The sequence below is a fragment of the Monodon monoceros genome, unplaced genomic scaffold, assembly GCF_005190385.1.
Source record: "Monodon monoceros isolate NGI ecotype Baffin Bay Population unplaced genomic scaffold, NGI_Narwhal_1 Super_Scaffold_18, whole genome shotgun sequence".
NCBI classification, from domain to species: Eukaryota; Metazoa; Chordata; class Mammalia; order Artiodactyla; family Monodontidae; genus Monodon; species Monodon monoceros.
In genome coordinates, this window is record NW_021703774.1 from 137,670,781 (window position 1) to 137,686,230 (window position 15,450).

The 15,450-nt window shown below is 37.4% G+C and overlaps 1 protein-coding gene across 3 annotated transcripts in view; it reads right to left on the bottom strand.

Moving 5' to 3' along the window:
* Positions 1-15,450, bottom strand: part of ZFYVE9 (zinc finger FYVE-type containing 9) — a 185,176-nt gene that overhangs the window by 39,057 nt on the left and 130,669 nt on the right. For all 3 annotated transcript variants that reach the window (XM_029227521.1, XM_029227518.1, XM_029227520.1), the window contains 2 exons: positions 6,123-6,347; positions 4,175-4,257 (listed from right to left, as the gene is read on the bottom strand). In XM_029227521.1, the coding sequence (XP_029083354.1) occupies positions 4,175-4,257; positions 6,123-6,347 (308 nt within the window). The remainder of the gene's footprint in view (positions 1-4,174; positions 4,258-6,122; positions 6,348-15,450) is intronic.

A 15,450-nucleotide genomic window follows, 5' to 3' on the forward strand; every position in this document is an offset into this window, starting at 1 on the left:
AGATCTCCTTTGTTATAATAAAACTGTATCATAAGTACAGTTGACCCCTGAATAACATGGGGCTTGGGGCGTCAACCCCTGCACAGTCAGAAATCCATGTATAACATTACATTCAGCTCTCTGAAGTGCAGTTCTGTATCTGCGGATTCAACTAACCATGGACTGTGTAGTACATATTTATTGAAAAAAATCCACATGTAAGTGGATCTGAGCAGTTCAAGCCCTTTTGTTTAAGGGTTAACCGCATAGTACTTTGCTGAGTTCTATGAATCATTCTAGTGAATTATCAACCCTGACGGGTTAGTGGGATCTCCCACACTTGTATCTAGTTAGTCAGAAGGTGGGAGGTCTGGGGACCCCTGAACTTGCAGCTAACATCTGGAGTAATGGCAGTCTTGTGAAGGACTGTGCTTAATCTGTGAAGTTTGGCTTAATTCCAGACAACACCAAAAGTCATTACAAATATAGCTGAGCTCTGAACAATGTGGGGGTTAGGGGCACTGACCCCCTCTGTGCAGTCAAAAACCCATGTACAAATTATAGTCGGCCCTCCATATCCGTGGTTCTGCATTGGAGGATTTAACCAAGAATGGCTCAGGTAGTACGGTAGTATTTACTGTTGAAAAAAAATCCACGTATAAGTGGACCCTCACGGTTCAAACCAGCATTGTTCAAGGGTCAGCTGTACTCAGAAGGGTTTTGCCTTAGTAGTGGGGAATAATCAGCCCTATAATAAACAAGACTTTGGTTCCACCTTACAAATCTTAAAAGCAAGACTCAAAAGGATCAACCTATTTTTTAGATAAATTAACTGTGTTATTTGTAACCAAACTCAAGAATTTTTATAGGAACATAAAAATACCTGGCATCCAGCAAGGTAAAATCACAATATTTGTCATCCAATAAAAAAATTAAAAAATATCAAGGATGCAAAGAAGCAGAAAAATACAACTCAAAATGCTGGGGGTGGGTGGGAAATCAATCAATGGCAACTGAGTCAGAAATGAAACACATGTTAGAATTTCCAAACAAGTACATCATAATACTTATTATAATTATATTCCAGATGTTTAAAAAGTTAAGTACAGGCACAGAAGATATAGAAAAAGACCCAAGTCAAACTTCTAGAAATGAAAATTACAATGGCTGAAATTACAGGAAAAAAGAAAAAGGATGGAATCAACGGCAGTTTAAGTACTGCAAAATAAAAGATTACTACAATGAAGTATCACCTCACACCAGTCAGAATGGCCATCATCAAAAAATCTACAAACAATAAACGTTGGAGAGGGTGTGGAGAAAAGGGAACCCTCTTGCACTGTTGGTGGGAATGTAAATTGATACAGCCACTATGGAGAACAGTATGGAGGTTCCTTAAAAAATTAAAATAGAACTACCATATGACCCAGCAATCCCACTACTGGGCATATACCCTGAGAAAACCATAATTCAAAAACAGTCATGTACCACAATGTTCACTGCAGCTCCATTTACAATAGCCAGGACATGGAAGCAACCTAAGTGTCCATTGACAGAAGGATGGATAAAGAAGATGTGGCACATATATACAATGGAAAATTACTCAGCCATAAAAAGAAACGAAATTGAGTTATTTGTAGTGAGGCGGATGGACCTAGAGTCTGTCATACAGAGTGAAGTAAGTCAGAAAGAGAAAAACAAATACTGTATGCTAACACATATATACGGAATCTAAAAAAAAAAAAGGTTCTGAAGAACCTAGGGGCAGGACAGGAATAAAGATGCAGACATAGAGAATGGACTTGAGGACACAGGGAGGGGGAAGGGTAAACTGGGACGAAGTGAGAGTGGCATGGACATATATACACTACCAAATGTAAAACAGATAGCTAGTGGGAAGCAGCCACATAGCACAGGGAGATCAGCTCAGTGCTTTGTGACCACCTAGAGGGGTGGGATGCGGAGGGTGGGAGGGAGATACAAAAGGGAGGAGATATGGGGATATATATATGTATAGCTGATTCACTTTGTTATAACACAGAAACTAACACACCATTGTAAAGCAATTATACTCCAATAAAGATGTTAAAAAAATTAAAAAGTTCTAACTCAGAAAAAAATAAATAAAAATAAAAGATTAGTGAACTTCAGGACACAGCAATAAAAAAAACCTGTCCAAAATGAAACACACAGAGGAAAAAAATACACTGAAAAAGAAATAAAGAGAGCATTAGTGGGCTTCCCTGGTGGCGCAGTGGTTGAGAATCTGCCTGCCAATGCAGGGGACACAGGTTCGAGCCCTGGTCTGGGAAGATCTCACATGCCGCAGAGCAACTAGGCCCGTGAGCCACAATTACTGAGCCTGCGTGTCTGGAGCCTGTACTCCGCAACAAGAGAGGCCGCGATAGTGAGAGGCCCGCGCACCGTGATGAAGAGTGGCCCCCACTTGCCGCAACTAGAGAAAGCCCTCGCATAGAAACGAAGACCCAGCACAGCCATAAATTTAAAAAAAAAAAAAAAAAAAAAGAGAGCATTAGTGAGCTGTGAAACAATTTCAAGCAGGCTAATAAGTCTATTAACAATGGAGTCCCTGAAGGAGAGGAGGGGTGGACAGAAAAATTATTTGATGAAAACTATAAACACACAGATCTAAGAAGCTCAGAAAACCCCAGCACAAGAAACAACATGGAAAAAAACTATACCAAGGCACATAATCAAATGGCTCAAAAACAGTGATAAAAAGAAAAATTTCAAAGCAAAGAGAAAAGGATAAAACATTATGTAGGCAGGAACAAAGGAGGGAAAACATATTTCTCATCTGAAAAAATGCAAACTGGAAGGCAATAGAGCAAATCTTTAAAATTCTCAAAGAATTAAACTGTCAGCCTAGAATTCTACATCCAGCGAGAGCATCTTTCAAATACAAAGGACGTTGTTAGAAATACAGATGCTAAAAGAATTCACCACCAGCCAATCCACACTATAAGAAACATTACAGGAAATCTTTCAGGTAGAAGGACAATGACACCAGATGGAAATACAGATTTATACAAAGGAATGAAAAGCACTGGAAATGGCAACTACATGGGTAAACCTACAAGAAGCTTTCTTAGTTTACATCTCTTTAAAAGATAACTGGAACTATAACTACAATCGCATGACAGAGTGAGGAAATAACCAAGTCCCCCAAAAGCAACTAAACAGTTGGGTAGATTTATTAAAAAAACAAAACAAACAAAAAAAACCATTTCAGTGCCCTGGAATTAGACCAAAGACATACAATACACTGAGATGTGTTCATTCATAAAAACTACTGAACTTCAAGTAAGAAGAATAGAGTTGAATCTGTGATTTTCTTGCCTGGGGCTGCCTTTAGCCCTGTTCATAGTTCAGCCTGGGCAAGGTAGTTTGTGAAAACAATAAGCTTTGCTGCTTGAAGGATCTTGCTTGATTTGGAGTGTCTCAGTTAAAGTGGTAATCTCAGTGGCTAGTGAAAAGGACCAGTGGCCCTGTTAGCCTGAGGATGCTAGCCTATTTGGAGCAAGTAATGAGCAGGCAGACTAGCGAGAGATTTAACAAGAAGTTCTGGGAATGAGACAGACATACGGAACTTCATGAACTCTCCAAATACCCAGGACTGACCTTAGTCTGTGCACATGTGCAGCAGTGACTTAATGGGCCCAAGCCAACCAACATTCTTGGTCAACAGGGTTAGAGCCCATGCATGTGCAGAGGAGACATGAGCGACTCCAGCAGAAAAGAAAAGAATGACGTTTGAATCCCAGTCCATGCAGATCCATCAAGAAAGTATAGATGCCTTACTGGCTAGAGGTATCTGAACACAATCTCTGACCAATCTTTGGCAAAACAGTAAGCTACACAGAAACAGGGGACACCATCAGGATGCCAAGCTTAAAATTAAAACAAGACATAATGCTGGGTGCTTTAAGTATAACTACTCCTCACAATAATCCTGCAAGGTCACTTAGTTAGTGTATAACCAAGAGCCAGAATCCTGTACTATTTCATTCCAAACCTCCATATACTTTCCAAAGAATATACATGTTCTGTTCTTTTCCTACAGTAAACCTTCACCTACGTGAAGCAGCAGGGTATTAACAAAATAATAAAATCCTTCTCTTCCTTCTCATGCAAACCCCAGTAAGGAAAAAGAAAATAAAAATTCCCAACTTACTGCAAGAAGATTCATGATGGTATGCCCCGTCTCTCCAAACAATGGCTTCCGAAATCTGACGCTGAACAGTGGGCAAGGATAAACTATGGAAATGAGACATGATCAGACTAAGTTTGGCAGCTTAAAATTTTGGTAAAAGAGACATCATGTTTCATAGAGTTCTCAAAATATATTGTAATGACTCATTAGAGCATAAAATTTAGGGCTCAGAAAGCATTTACCATAACAGCATCACAGACAAATTCGGAGCCTTCTACAAACCACACCAGTCTTTTGATGCAGCTGTTTCAAAAATGAACTACATGTCTTAAGAAGCACTCTTTTCCAAACTGGATTAATATATTCCAGGAAACAAGTATCTCCTGATTTCTCTGTGCTCAGGAAGTCTAAAAGAGTTCACTCTTACACATTTCTGATTCAGGACCCTCCTTAGACAAGCCAAATACCAGGTGATCCTATTAGCTGGCTCACTCCTCGAACTTTACAGTTTCAACTGCCTGTACAACACAGGAAAATGCAAATGTTTTTCCTCTGCACACAATCCTTTCCTTTCCCTACTTCATTTAGCTGATTCATATGCTTCTTTCACAGTTCAGTCCAGAGGTACCTTGGTCCTTCATTCTTGGTGAAGTTAGAGCCCATCTTTGAACTCCCAAAGAACTCTGTTAACTTTGAACATGTGTTTTGACATAATATACTACTATAATCATGATTTCTACATCTTCCTTACAAAGGTTCCCAAGAGCCTATAACCACATCTCAGCCATTTCTGAATTCCGGATTTATTACACATGGTAGGCCTTTATTAAATTCTTGTTGAATGAATGAATAAATAAGTGAAAGACTGAAGGTGACCTGCTGAAAACATATAATACATTGTTTTATGTTTTATAAAATAATTTTTAATGATCTCATTTGATCCTCTTAATAATACCATGCAATATAAAGGCAAGTATTATTATCTCCAGTTGCAAAGGAAACTGACAATCAGACAACTTGAATGACTTCACCCAAAGTTACAGAGCTAGTAAGTGGCAGAGTTAATAACGTTATTCAAGTGGTCTGATTCCTAGACCAGGGCAACATTGATTAGGAAAAGATATAAAGTTTAAAATAAAGCTTGCATGGGACTGCCCTGGTGGTCCAGTGGTTAAAAATCTGCCTTCCAATGCAGGGGATGCAGGTTCGATCCCTGGTCAGAGAACTAAGATCCCACATGCTGCGGGGCAACTAAGCCCGCGTGCTGCAAGTACTGAGCCCGCGTGCCTCAACTACAGAGCCCACACGCTCTGGAGCCCATGTGCCACAACTACTGAGCCCGCACACTCTGGAGCCTGCTCGCCACAACTAGAGAGAAGCCCGTGTGCTGCAAAGAAAGATCCCGCGTGCCGCAACTAAAGACACAACACAGCCAAAAATAAATAAATAAATAAATAAAATAAAATAAAGTAAAGCTTGCAATTAGGCCTTAATATCTTTAAAAACAATCACAGCTTAGTTGCACTGCTATGGCATGGGCAAGGAGGCTCTTTTGTTGCTTACTTTACCAGCTGAGAGTGATCTCCATACCACTAGCTTCCAGTATCTGTTACATTATATAAAATATAATTTGTCATAACTATTTTCTAACCAAGTGACAAAAAAATACTTACCATATACAGATACTATAAAAAATAGTTACTTGTTAAGTTGATATTCATTTTTTCTGAAGATGATCATGTATCTATCAATTAACCTATAAAACCAGTAAGTTTACAAGGCAATAATGTTATTTTGAGTTCTTCCCATTATAGCCAAAATAAGTAGAGACACTGGCCAAATTTAGCTTAGCTATTTCAAAAGAATACTTCCGTTTAATTGTATCACCATGGGGCTCTCTGAATATCTCAAGTCTGTTTAGTCACTATGTCTTGGTCATAATGCTTAGAAGAGGGTATTTTATACTTACGTCGATATTCGGCTCCAAGTCTCAACATTAGTCGGATGGGAAACACTTTAGCCCAAGGAGTTTCCCATTTCTGGATGAGAATCCCAAACAAGTAAGGTGGGGTTGGGAGTACTAGGTCTTGCAGTGACTGGTAAGTAGATGTCACATATAAGAATCCGCCATGTTCTTTACTGCCAAGGAAACTTTGACTGAAGAAGGAATGTCCCAAGTTGCCTACAACATTACCTAAAACAAAAAAGTTCATTAATTACCATCAATAAATCAATCATATTTTTAATAATCATTATTATCAGCACTGGGCCAGACACTACCAAACAATAATTCCCAACCTTTCACTATGAAAGACACATATTTATAAAGTTGTTTTTAAATAAATGGCATTTATTAAATGAAAACTTGTTTTCCAATTTCATCAGGGCTTCTGGTGAGCATAAAATACCTTGCATTATCACACTCTAGTTTGTCTGGCTAAAAGCCAAAAATATCGATGCCTTCCTTTAGACTAAACTTACTGTATGAATTACTTTAGAGGTCTCAGTATAAAAATTATTGCCTCAAATGTCACAAAAAAATATGTTAAGATTAGGTACCTGTTCTCACAGAGCTTACAATCCCATTGAGTAAATAAATTCAATTCATGAACATAATGAATTAAGACATTAAGTACAACTATATATATGAGATATTAAGGGAAGAAAATTTATGGAGAAAGTAGTAAAACAAACAGGATTTATTCTATTTTTGGTTGAGACAAATATGAAACGTAACTTAGGGTTTATTTAAATTCATATTAGGCAGGTTTTTTGTTTTTTAGTTGCAAATGCTCTTAACTAAGCACTTTCTAATTCAAATATTTTCTGAATGAAACAGCAACAAATCACCCTTCATTAAGGAGACATTTTCCTCAGTTTAGAACTACAAAAGAACTTCATGGCAAGAGCTGTTCAATAATGTAACAGCAGATTTGTTCACTAGACATGTGCAAGCTTCCTTTGATGCCTCTGAAAGAAATAACAGCAAATACAGAAATCGCCATCAGAGAAGTTAAATGCTTACTTTCCTTGAAAAATAGAGTCTATTTGCAGAACAGTTCAATGATGGAACATAGAATCCTTGAGTGAAGTGGAAGCTATGCTGACAGTAGGGAACACAAGTGAAGGGAAGACTTCCCCACAAAACCAGAAACTTTATGACTGAAAGCCATGTTCACCTGCACATCATCATCAGCCAATACATTTAGGGGTAGTACCCCTTGCCCCAGGATTAACAGAATCTGGGGGACCTCCCTGGCGGTCCAGTGGTTAAGACTCCACGCTCCCAATGCAGGGGGCCCGGGTTTGATCCCTGGTTGGGGAACTAGGCTCCTGCATGCCACTTGGCACAGCCAAAAAATAAATTAATTAATTAAATTAAATTAAAAAATAAATGAGAACCTACAGGGGAAAAACCCCCAAATCTGGCTTTACATTTAAGCTGCTGGGCCAGATCTATAAAAACAAAATAGGGCTTCCCTGGTGGCACAGTGGTTGAGAGTCTGCCTGCCAATGCAGGGGACATGGGTTCATGCCCTGGTCCGGGAAGATACCATGTGCCGCAGAGCGGCTGGCCCCGTGAGCCATGGTCGCTGAGCCTGTGCGTCTGGAGCCTGTGCTCCGCAACGGGAGAGGCCACAACAGTGAGAAGCCCGCGTACCGCAAAACGAAAAAAACCAAAAAACACCAAAATAATCCCCATATCAAGGAAGTAGTACGTTATTTTGAAAAAAATCAGATTTTGGAGTCTCAGAGACATGGGTTTGAACACTAGTCCCATCATTTACTATTATGAGATTGGGGGCAAGTTACTTGACTTGAGCCTCAACATCTATGACAACAAGGGAAGATTATACTAAATTTCAGACCTGGTGTGAATAAAAGAATATATGTAAAATGACAAGCAGCACCTTGCACAGTTTGTTCTCAAAAAATGTTAACTATTACTTTTATAATGCAAATATACATATAATGAATGATCAACCAAACATTATACAACTTCCTTTGCTTTATCAAAGATTTTAGAGTAAGGTTTTTATAAATTTTCATCTTTTCACTTGAGTTGGGGTGTGGGGAGAGAATGGGAAACAAAAGAGAAGATTTTTTTCCCTCCACAATGGAGACTACACCACAGGAGTCCTCTAAAGCTCTAATGACAGCATAATGTTTATCTTTCACAAGAATGCCCTAGTGAATACAGCTCAGAGGTGAAAACTGTGTTAAGCTTGGTACTCAAAGCATTCATTCATTACTCCTTTGGGATCTCCCTATAAGAGACTGGAATCTATTACTGGTTATTGTTCCACAGATACTAATAACTTTTCTGCTTCTACCACCTAAAAACCCTCCTCCCTACCCAATCACACTCAGATTCTTCATTATGTCCCTTTACATTATAAAATATATCTTTTATTATTTAAGCATTTACTTTCTTAAAAATTGAAAAAAAAATTGATAGATCTCTATCAATTATAATGAATAATTTAGATTGCCATTTATCACCTCATCTAAAAATAAGTAACATTCCATGGGTATAGATATCAACTAAAATAAAATACTGGGTATGAGAATTTGACCAAAAAAAGCTTTCATTTGAAGACTTAAACTGGGGCTCCAACATTAAAAAGAATTCCAAAAGAAAGCAATGTTGGGAGTGAAAGAGAAGTAATACTCAAAGAGAGAATAACTAAGAACTTTCCAAATTAAAGAAAGAAATGTGTTTTCAGATCAAAAGTACACTTTAAGTACAAAAATTAGCTTAAAAGTATTCTAAATACATTTTTGTCTAAGTTAATTCTTAGGCTGAGATAAACTTTCACATTAAAAAAATGAAAGATCAGGGACTTCCCTGGTGGTCCAGTGGGTAAGACTCCGTGCTCCCAATTCAGGGGGCCCGGGTTCCATCCCTGGACAGGGAACTAGATCCCACATGCATGCCGCAACTAAGAGTTCGCATGCCGCAATTAAGAAGTCCGTGTGTCGCAACTAAGAGTCCACATGCCGCAGCTAAGAAGTCCACATGCCAGCAACTAAAAGATCCCGTGTGCCACAACCAAGACCCAGTGCAGCCAAAATAAATAAATAGGTAGGTAAACAGACAAATAAATAGTTTTTCAAAATGAAAGGTCAAACTTCATTGTGTTTGAGGCCTATAATTTTATTAGTATATTACACATTAATAAAAATAAAATTCAAAGAAGTTGAATGCAATTAATACCATACAAATCAGTAATATAGTGCCTTAAAGTTTACATTGCCTTTTGATAAATCTATATAGGATAAGAAAGAAATTTAAACTAAGCAAAAGTGCATCTGGGTTAACCCAGGTGGCTACAATTTAAAGGAAAAAATAAGGAAGACTACAGAATGAGAGTAGGTGACAAAAAGAGATAATAAAAAGAAAAAGATCTTTCAAAGATCTGAAATTATAGAAACTTCCCAAGTGACCTGCTTGAGTGACCCATGGTATTTCTTTCTCAGGGACCAGAGACACACTGGGTCTCAGAAACACTCTTAAGCTGATCTAAATAGTATTTTCCCTTGTCTCCAAGTCCCAGTGGGAACAGGAAGTCAGGAATAATAAGCACAGCATTTTTATTAATAGAAGTGTTCTCTCAGGACTCCTTTCCTCCAGGTACTTTTCCGCCAAATGACAAAAAAAGCTTGCTAGTGACATCACCCCAACTGATTTACTCCCCAACTCACAGTTTTTAAATTAAGCCTCTCCAACGTGCCAGACCATTTGTTCTAAAGGTTGGTATACAGAGTTGACCCAGACAGATAAAACTCTTGCCCTCATAGAGCTTATATCCTAATGAAGGAAGATACACAAACTATTTCAGTTAGTAAAGTTAGTGATAAATGTTTTGAAGAAAATACAACAAGGAAGGTAATGTGAATAATTGACGGGGGCAGGGGAGAGAATACTTCTTTAGCCATGAGAGTCAGGGAAAATCCTCAGAGAAAGAAACATTTGAGAACAAACCTGAATGAAGAGAAGAAATCAGCCAGTAAAGCTCTGAAAAGAACAGCACTCCAGGTCGGGCAGGAGTAAATTCAAAAATCATGAATCGGAAATGAGTATGACAGGTTCAAAAGTCACAAAGATGATCAATGTAGCTAAAGCAAACTGAGGACTATTAAGAGATAAGGTCAAAGAGACCTTTAAGGACTAGATCATATAGGACCTTTATAAAATGGAGTTTATTCCAATTGCAGTGGGAAGACAATGGAAGGTTTAAGGCAGCTTTAATTGTGCCATCATATTCATCACCATGTTACTAGGCTACACAAATGTGCTCTCAATTCATAAGGATTAGATTTAGGACACCCAAGAAATAGTTGAGAGAAGATAAACAAGTCTGCAAATGTAAAATTCTGAATAATTTAAAAGGAACAAAAAGCTGTTTTCAAATGTAGAAATGATCTAACCTACAAGGTTAATATTTATGTTCTGTGCTTATAATTGTCTTCTTGCTTTGTTCTGAAGTTAAATCTAAAAGTTGAAAATCAGTAACAGTGTAAGCCTTATTATATCCTTAATAATCATAAAATTATTATAATTGTTATTAAATATTAATCAATTCACATTAACATTTCTCTTAAATTAATAATCTTCTTGAAGAGAGAAATATTAAACTGGAAGAATTCACTGAACAATGTACCCAGGATCCAGCACAAAAAAGCAAAGAGAAAAATTATACAAAAGAACAGTTAAGAGATATTGAAGACTGATTTCAGAGGCCCCAACATCAAAAAAAGGTTTCCAAAAATAGACAACATTGGGAATAAAAGAGTAGTAACATTGAAAGAGATAATAATTAAGAATTTTCCAAAGTAAAGAAAGAAATGTTTTCAGATCAAAAGTACACTTTTAGTATTCAGTAGTAAAAATAAAAATAAATCCACATATGTGTATACATAATAGACCCATGGAATAGAGTCCAGAAAGAAACCCATGCATATAAGGTAAAATAACATTCAAAAACAGGACCAAGGTAATTCAATGGCAAAAGTATAGTCTTTAACAAATGGCCCTGGAACAACTGAATATCTGTCTATAAGCAGGAAAAAATCAAAAACAAAATGCACAAAAAAATTCCCAAAACAAAACTTCGAGAACAAAACTTCAAGCCTTACCTCATTCCCTGTACAAAAATTAACTCCAAATTAATCATAGATCTATATATAAAAGCTATAACTATACAACTTCCAGAAAAATACAGGTGAAAATTTTTGTGACCTTGGGTTAAGGCAGATTTTTTAGGAAACTGAAGATAAACTATAAAAGAAAAACTGATAAATTGGACTTCTATCAAATATTAAAGCTTCTACTCTTTGAAAGATAGTTAAGAAAATGAAAAACATAAGTCATAGACTGGAACATAATATCTGCAAAACGCACTATCTGATAAAAGACTTGTATCCAAAATTTATGAAGTACCAATAACTCATTAAGAAAACAACCCAATTTTTAAATGGGCAAAAAAAGAGCTACAGATGGCAAATAAGCATATGAAAAGATGCTCAATATCATTAGTTATTAAGGAAATGCATATTAAAACCACAAAGAGATACCACTAAACACTCATTAGAAAGGCTTTTTTTTTTTTTTTAAAGGAGTATCAAGTGGTGGCAAGGATCCAGAACAATTGGAACTTTTCATACATTGCAGGTGAATGGATAAACAAATTGTGGTACAGACATCCATTCAACCATATGGATGAATCTCAAAAGCACTGCGTTAAGTGAAATAAGCCAAACATAACAGTGAGATTCCATTTATATAACCTTCTGGAAAATGCAAAACTAGAGGGACAGAAATCAAATCAATAGTTGCCAGGGACAGAGGGTAAGGGGAGGGGATTAAATACAAAGGGACATGAGGCAAGGTTTAGAGATGATGAAAACATTATATATCTTGATATTGGTGGTTGTTACCTGACTGTATCTGTTTGTCTAGACTCCCTGAACTGAATATGTATATTTATATACAGTAATATATGTCTGAAAAGGCACATATTATTAGATACAAATTACACCAAAAACCTGACTAACAATAACTCACAGAGAACTTTAATAGTGGACTTACAGATAATCAAGGATAAAGAGAAAATCCTAAAAGCCAAAGAGAAAAGACAAATAACTACCTGTTAAAAAGAAAAAAAAAAAACTAGACTGCAGGAGATGCCAGAAGACAAGGAAGTAATACCTTCAAAGTACTTGCTAAGGGGAGGTTAAAGGAAGAAATGAAGGAATGAGAGAAAGGAAGAAAGGAAGGGAAAAAAATCTGTTAACCTAGAATTTTGTAGCCAACTAATTATTCAAGAGTGATGGCAAAATATTTCAAACATACAAGGACTAATGGAGTTTAACAACCATAGGCCCTCACCAAGAGAACAAATGAAAAGATGTATTTCAATAAGAAAAGCAAGTCCTAATGGAAATATGGGGTACTAAAATAGCAGATATAGAGAAAATATAGTGGCAAACAATAATTTTGATTGAATTGAATATTGATACTGATTTTTATACTGATATTAAAAACTGAATATAATTGAATTAAGTAAAAACAATTATTTTTTCTTTTACAAAAGGTAAAACCAACCACAACAATAGTAAGAATGGTAAAGATATTAAACGAGTGAAGTATGCTTAGGTCTGTGTCACGTTTGGGAGGACAGAAACGCTCTGAGGCAGAATTCTGTCTGCTTCCTGGTGTACATGCCTTGTTTAATTCCCTCCCCTTGCGTGGGGAAAACACCTATGAATATGATGGGTGTCATTCCCATGATTAGGTTACTAATTAACAAACTCTGAGTTCATCAACAGGGAGATTATCAGACTGGGCCTGACATAAGGTCTTTAAATCTAGGTCTAGAGGTCAGAGAACCAAAGCAGAGACACACTCCTGATAACCTGAAAGAAAGGAAACATCCATGTTGTAAACTATCTATGGAGCCATGAGGCAAGGAACTGCAGACAGCCTCTAGGAGCCGAGAGTACTCCCCAACCAACAGCTAAAAGAAAGCAGGGATTTGTAAGAAGGTGAATTCTGCCAACAACCTGAGGACCTTGGGCTCCAAATGAGAAGGCCAGCATGGCTGACACCTTGAGGCACCCTGAGCCGAAGATTCAGCTAAGCTGTGCCTGGACTCCTTACCTATGGAAACTATGAGATAATAATTTGTGTTGTTTCAAGCCACTAAGTTTGTGGCTTAGAAATATAGTAATAGAAAGCTAATACATACTGAATAACTTAACTCTGTCAGAAAAAGGTCATAGTTGAGTGTTTATGTTGAAAAAATTAAAGGAATCCCAAAGAAAATGCTAACATAATAGAAACATGAGTAAAAGACATAAACAGGGACATATTTGTCACAGAATACAAAATGTACATGGCTTATAAATATATGAACATAATAGTTAGTGAAATGCAATTCAAAATGAGACACTGTTTTATATCCACCAGACTGGCAAAAATTAAAACTCTCATAATATCAAATGTTGGCAACTCTTATACACTGAAGATGGGGACAGATAGATAAAAACTGGAAAACCTCTCTGGGAAATAATTTAACACCATCTAATAAAGTTGAAGAAATCCATACTTTATAAACTTATACTCATAAGTATACATGTACAAAAAAATTTAAAGAACATATCTGAAAAACAGTAAACTAGTAAGAAGAGCAAACTGTTCATCATAAAGAGAATTAATAAACTGTGGTAAATTTATGTAGTTCATATAAAACAGTAGCCTGAAAATGAATGAACTAGAGGCATGAATGAATGACAGAAACATATGGTAGAGTGAAAAAAACAAAGCACATAAAATGTGTACAGTGTGATCACATATGTATAAAGTTCACAAACATACGAAGTAATATATTATAATCCTTAGAGATGCAAACATTTGTGATAAAATTATTTTTAAAAAGCAAGAAAAGGGGGCTTCCCTGGTGGCGCAGTGGTTGAGAGTCCGCCTGCTGATGCAGGGGACGTGGGTTTGTGCCCCGGTCCGGGAAGATCCCACATGCCGCGGAGCGGCTGGGCCCGTGAGCCATGGCCGCTGAGCCTGCGCGTCCGGAGCCTGTGCTCCGCAACGGGAGAGGCCACAGCAGTGAGAGGCCCGTGTACCGTAAAAAAAAAAAAAAAAAGCAAGAAAAGTATAACACAAGATTAAAGACCATGGTTACCCTAGGGGTTGAGGATGGGAAGTCTGGAAGGAAGATGTAATCAGGAAAGAAAAAGGAGAGTTTCAGTGGATTAGTCATTTTTATCTCCCAAATTGGGTATTTTGTTTGTGGGTGGTTATTTAGTTATTAGGCTTTATAACTTGAACAATTACTAATATATATGCTTATACACTTTTCTACATACCAAATAGCTTTTAAAGATAATTAAATGCATTCAGAAGAAGAAATTGCTTCTATCTGGGAAGATCATCAGGGGAGAACTCATGGAGAAAGTGGTCATTGATACGACTTAAGAGAACTGATAGGATATAGATAGTTGGGGTTTCGGGAAATAGCATGGTGTGGGGGGGGCATGAGGATCACAGGTAAAGAAGGAGGAAATCATCAAAGTATACAACAAACCAAGAAATGTTTAGTTTGGCTTCACTGTAAGTATGGGGAGACTACTAGTGGGAAATGAGACTGGAAATATAGAATCAGATTATGTAGAGCACTGAATATCAGAGTACACAGTTTATTCTAAAGGCAACACAAAGCCAATAAAGGTTTTTGAGTAAGAGAGGGAAATAACCAGAGATTAACTCCAAAAAAATAATCTGATAGATAACAATTCATTCAAATTCATGTTCTGAATGTCTGTTTGCAAAACATGAGAGTAAAACACGGAGGAGGAGACCTTCAAGATGAAGGAGTAAGATGTGGAGATCACCTTCCTCCCCACAAATACATCAAAAATACATCTACATGTGGAACAACTCCTACAGAACACCTACTGAACACTGGGAAAAAAACCTCAGACTTCCCAAAAGGCAACAAAATCCCCACGTACCTGGATAGGGCAAACGAAAACAGAATAAATAGAGACAAAAGAATAGGGATGGGACCTAAACCTCTGGGAGGGAGCTGTGAAGGAGGAAAAGTTTCCACACACTAGGAAGTCCCTTCACTGGCAGGGATGGCGGGTGGGCGGGGGGGAAGCTTTGGAGCCACGGAGGAGAGTGTAGCAATAGGGGTGCAGAGGGCAAAGTGGAGAGATTCCTGCAGAGAGATCAGTGCCAACCAGCACTCAGCAGCCTGAGGCTGCTTGTCTGCTCACCC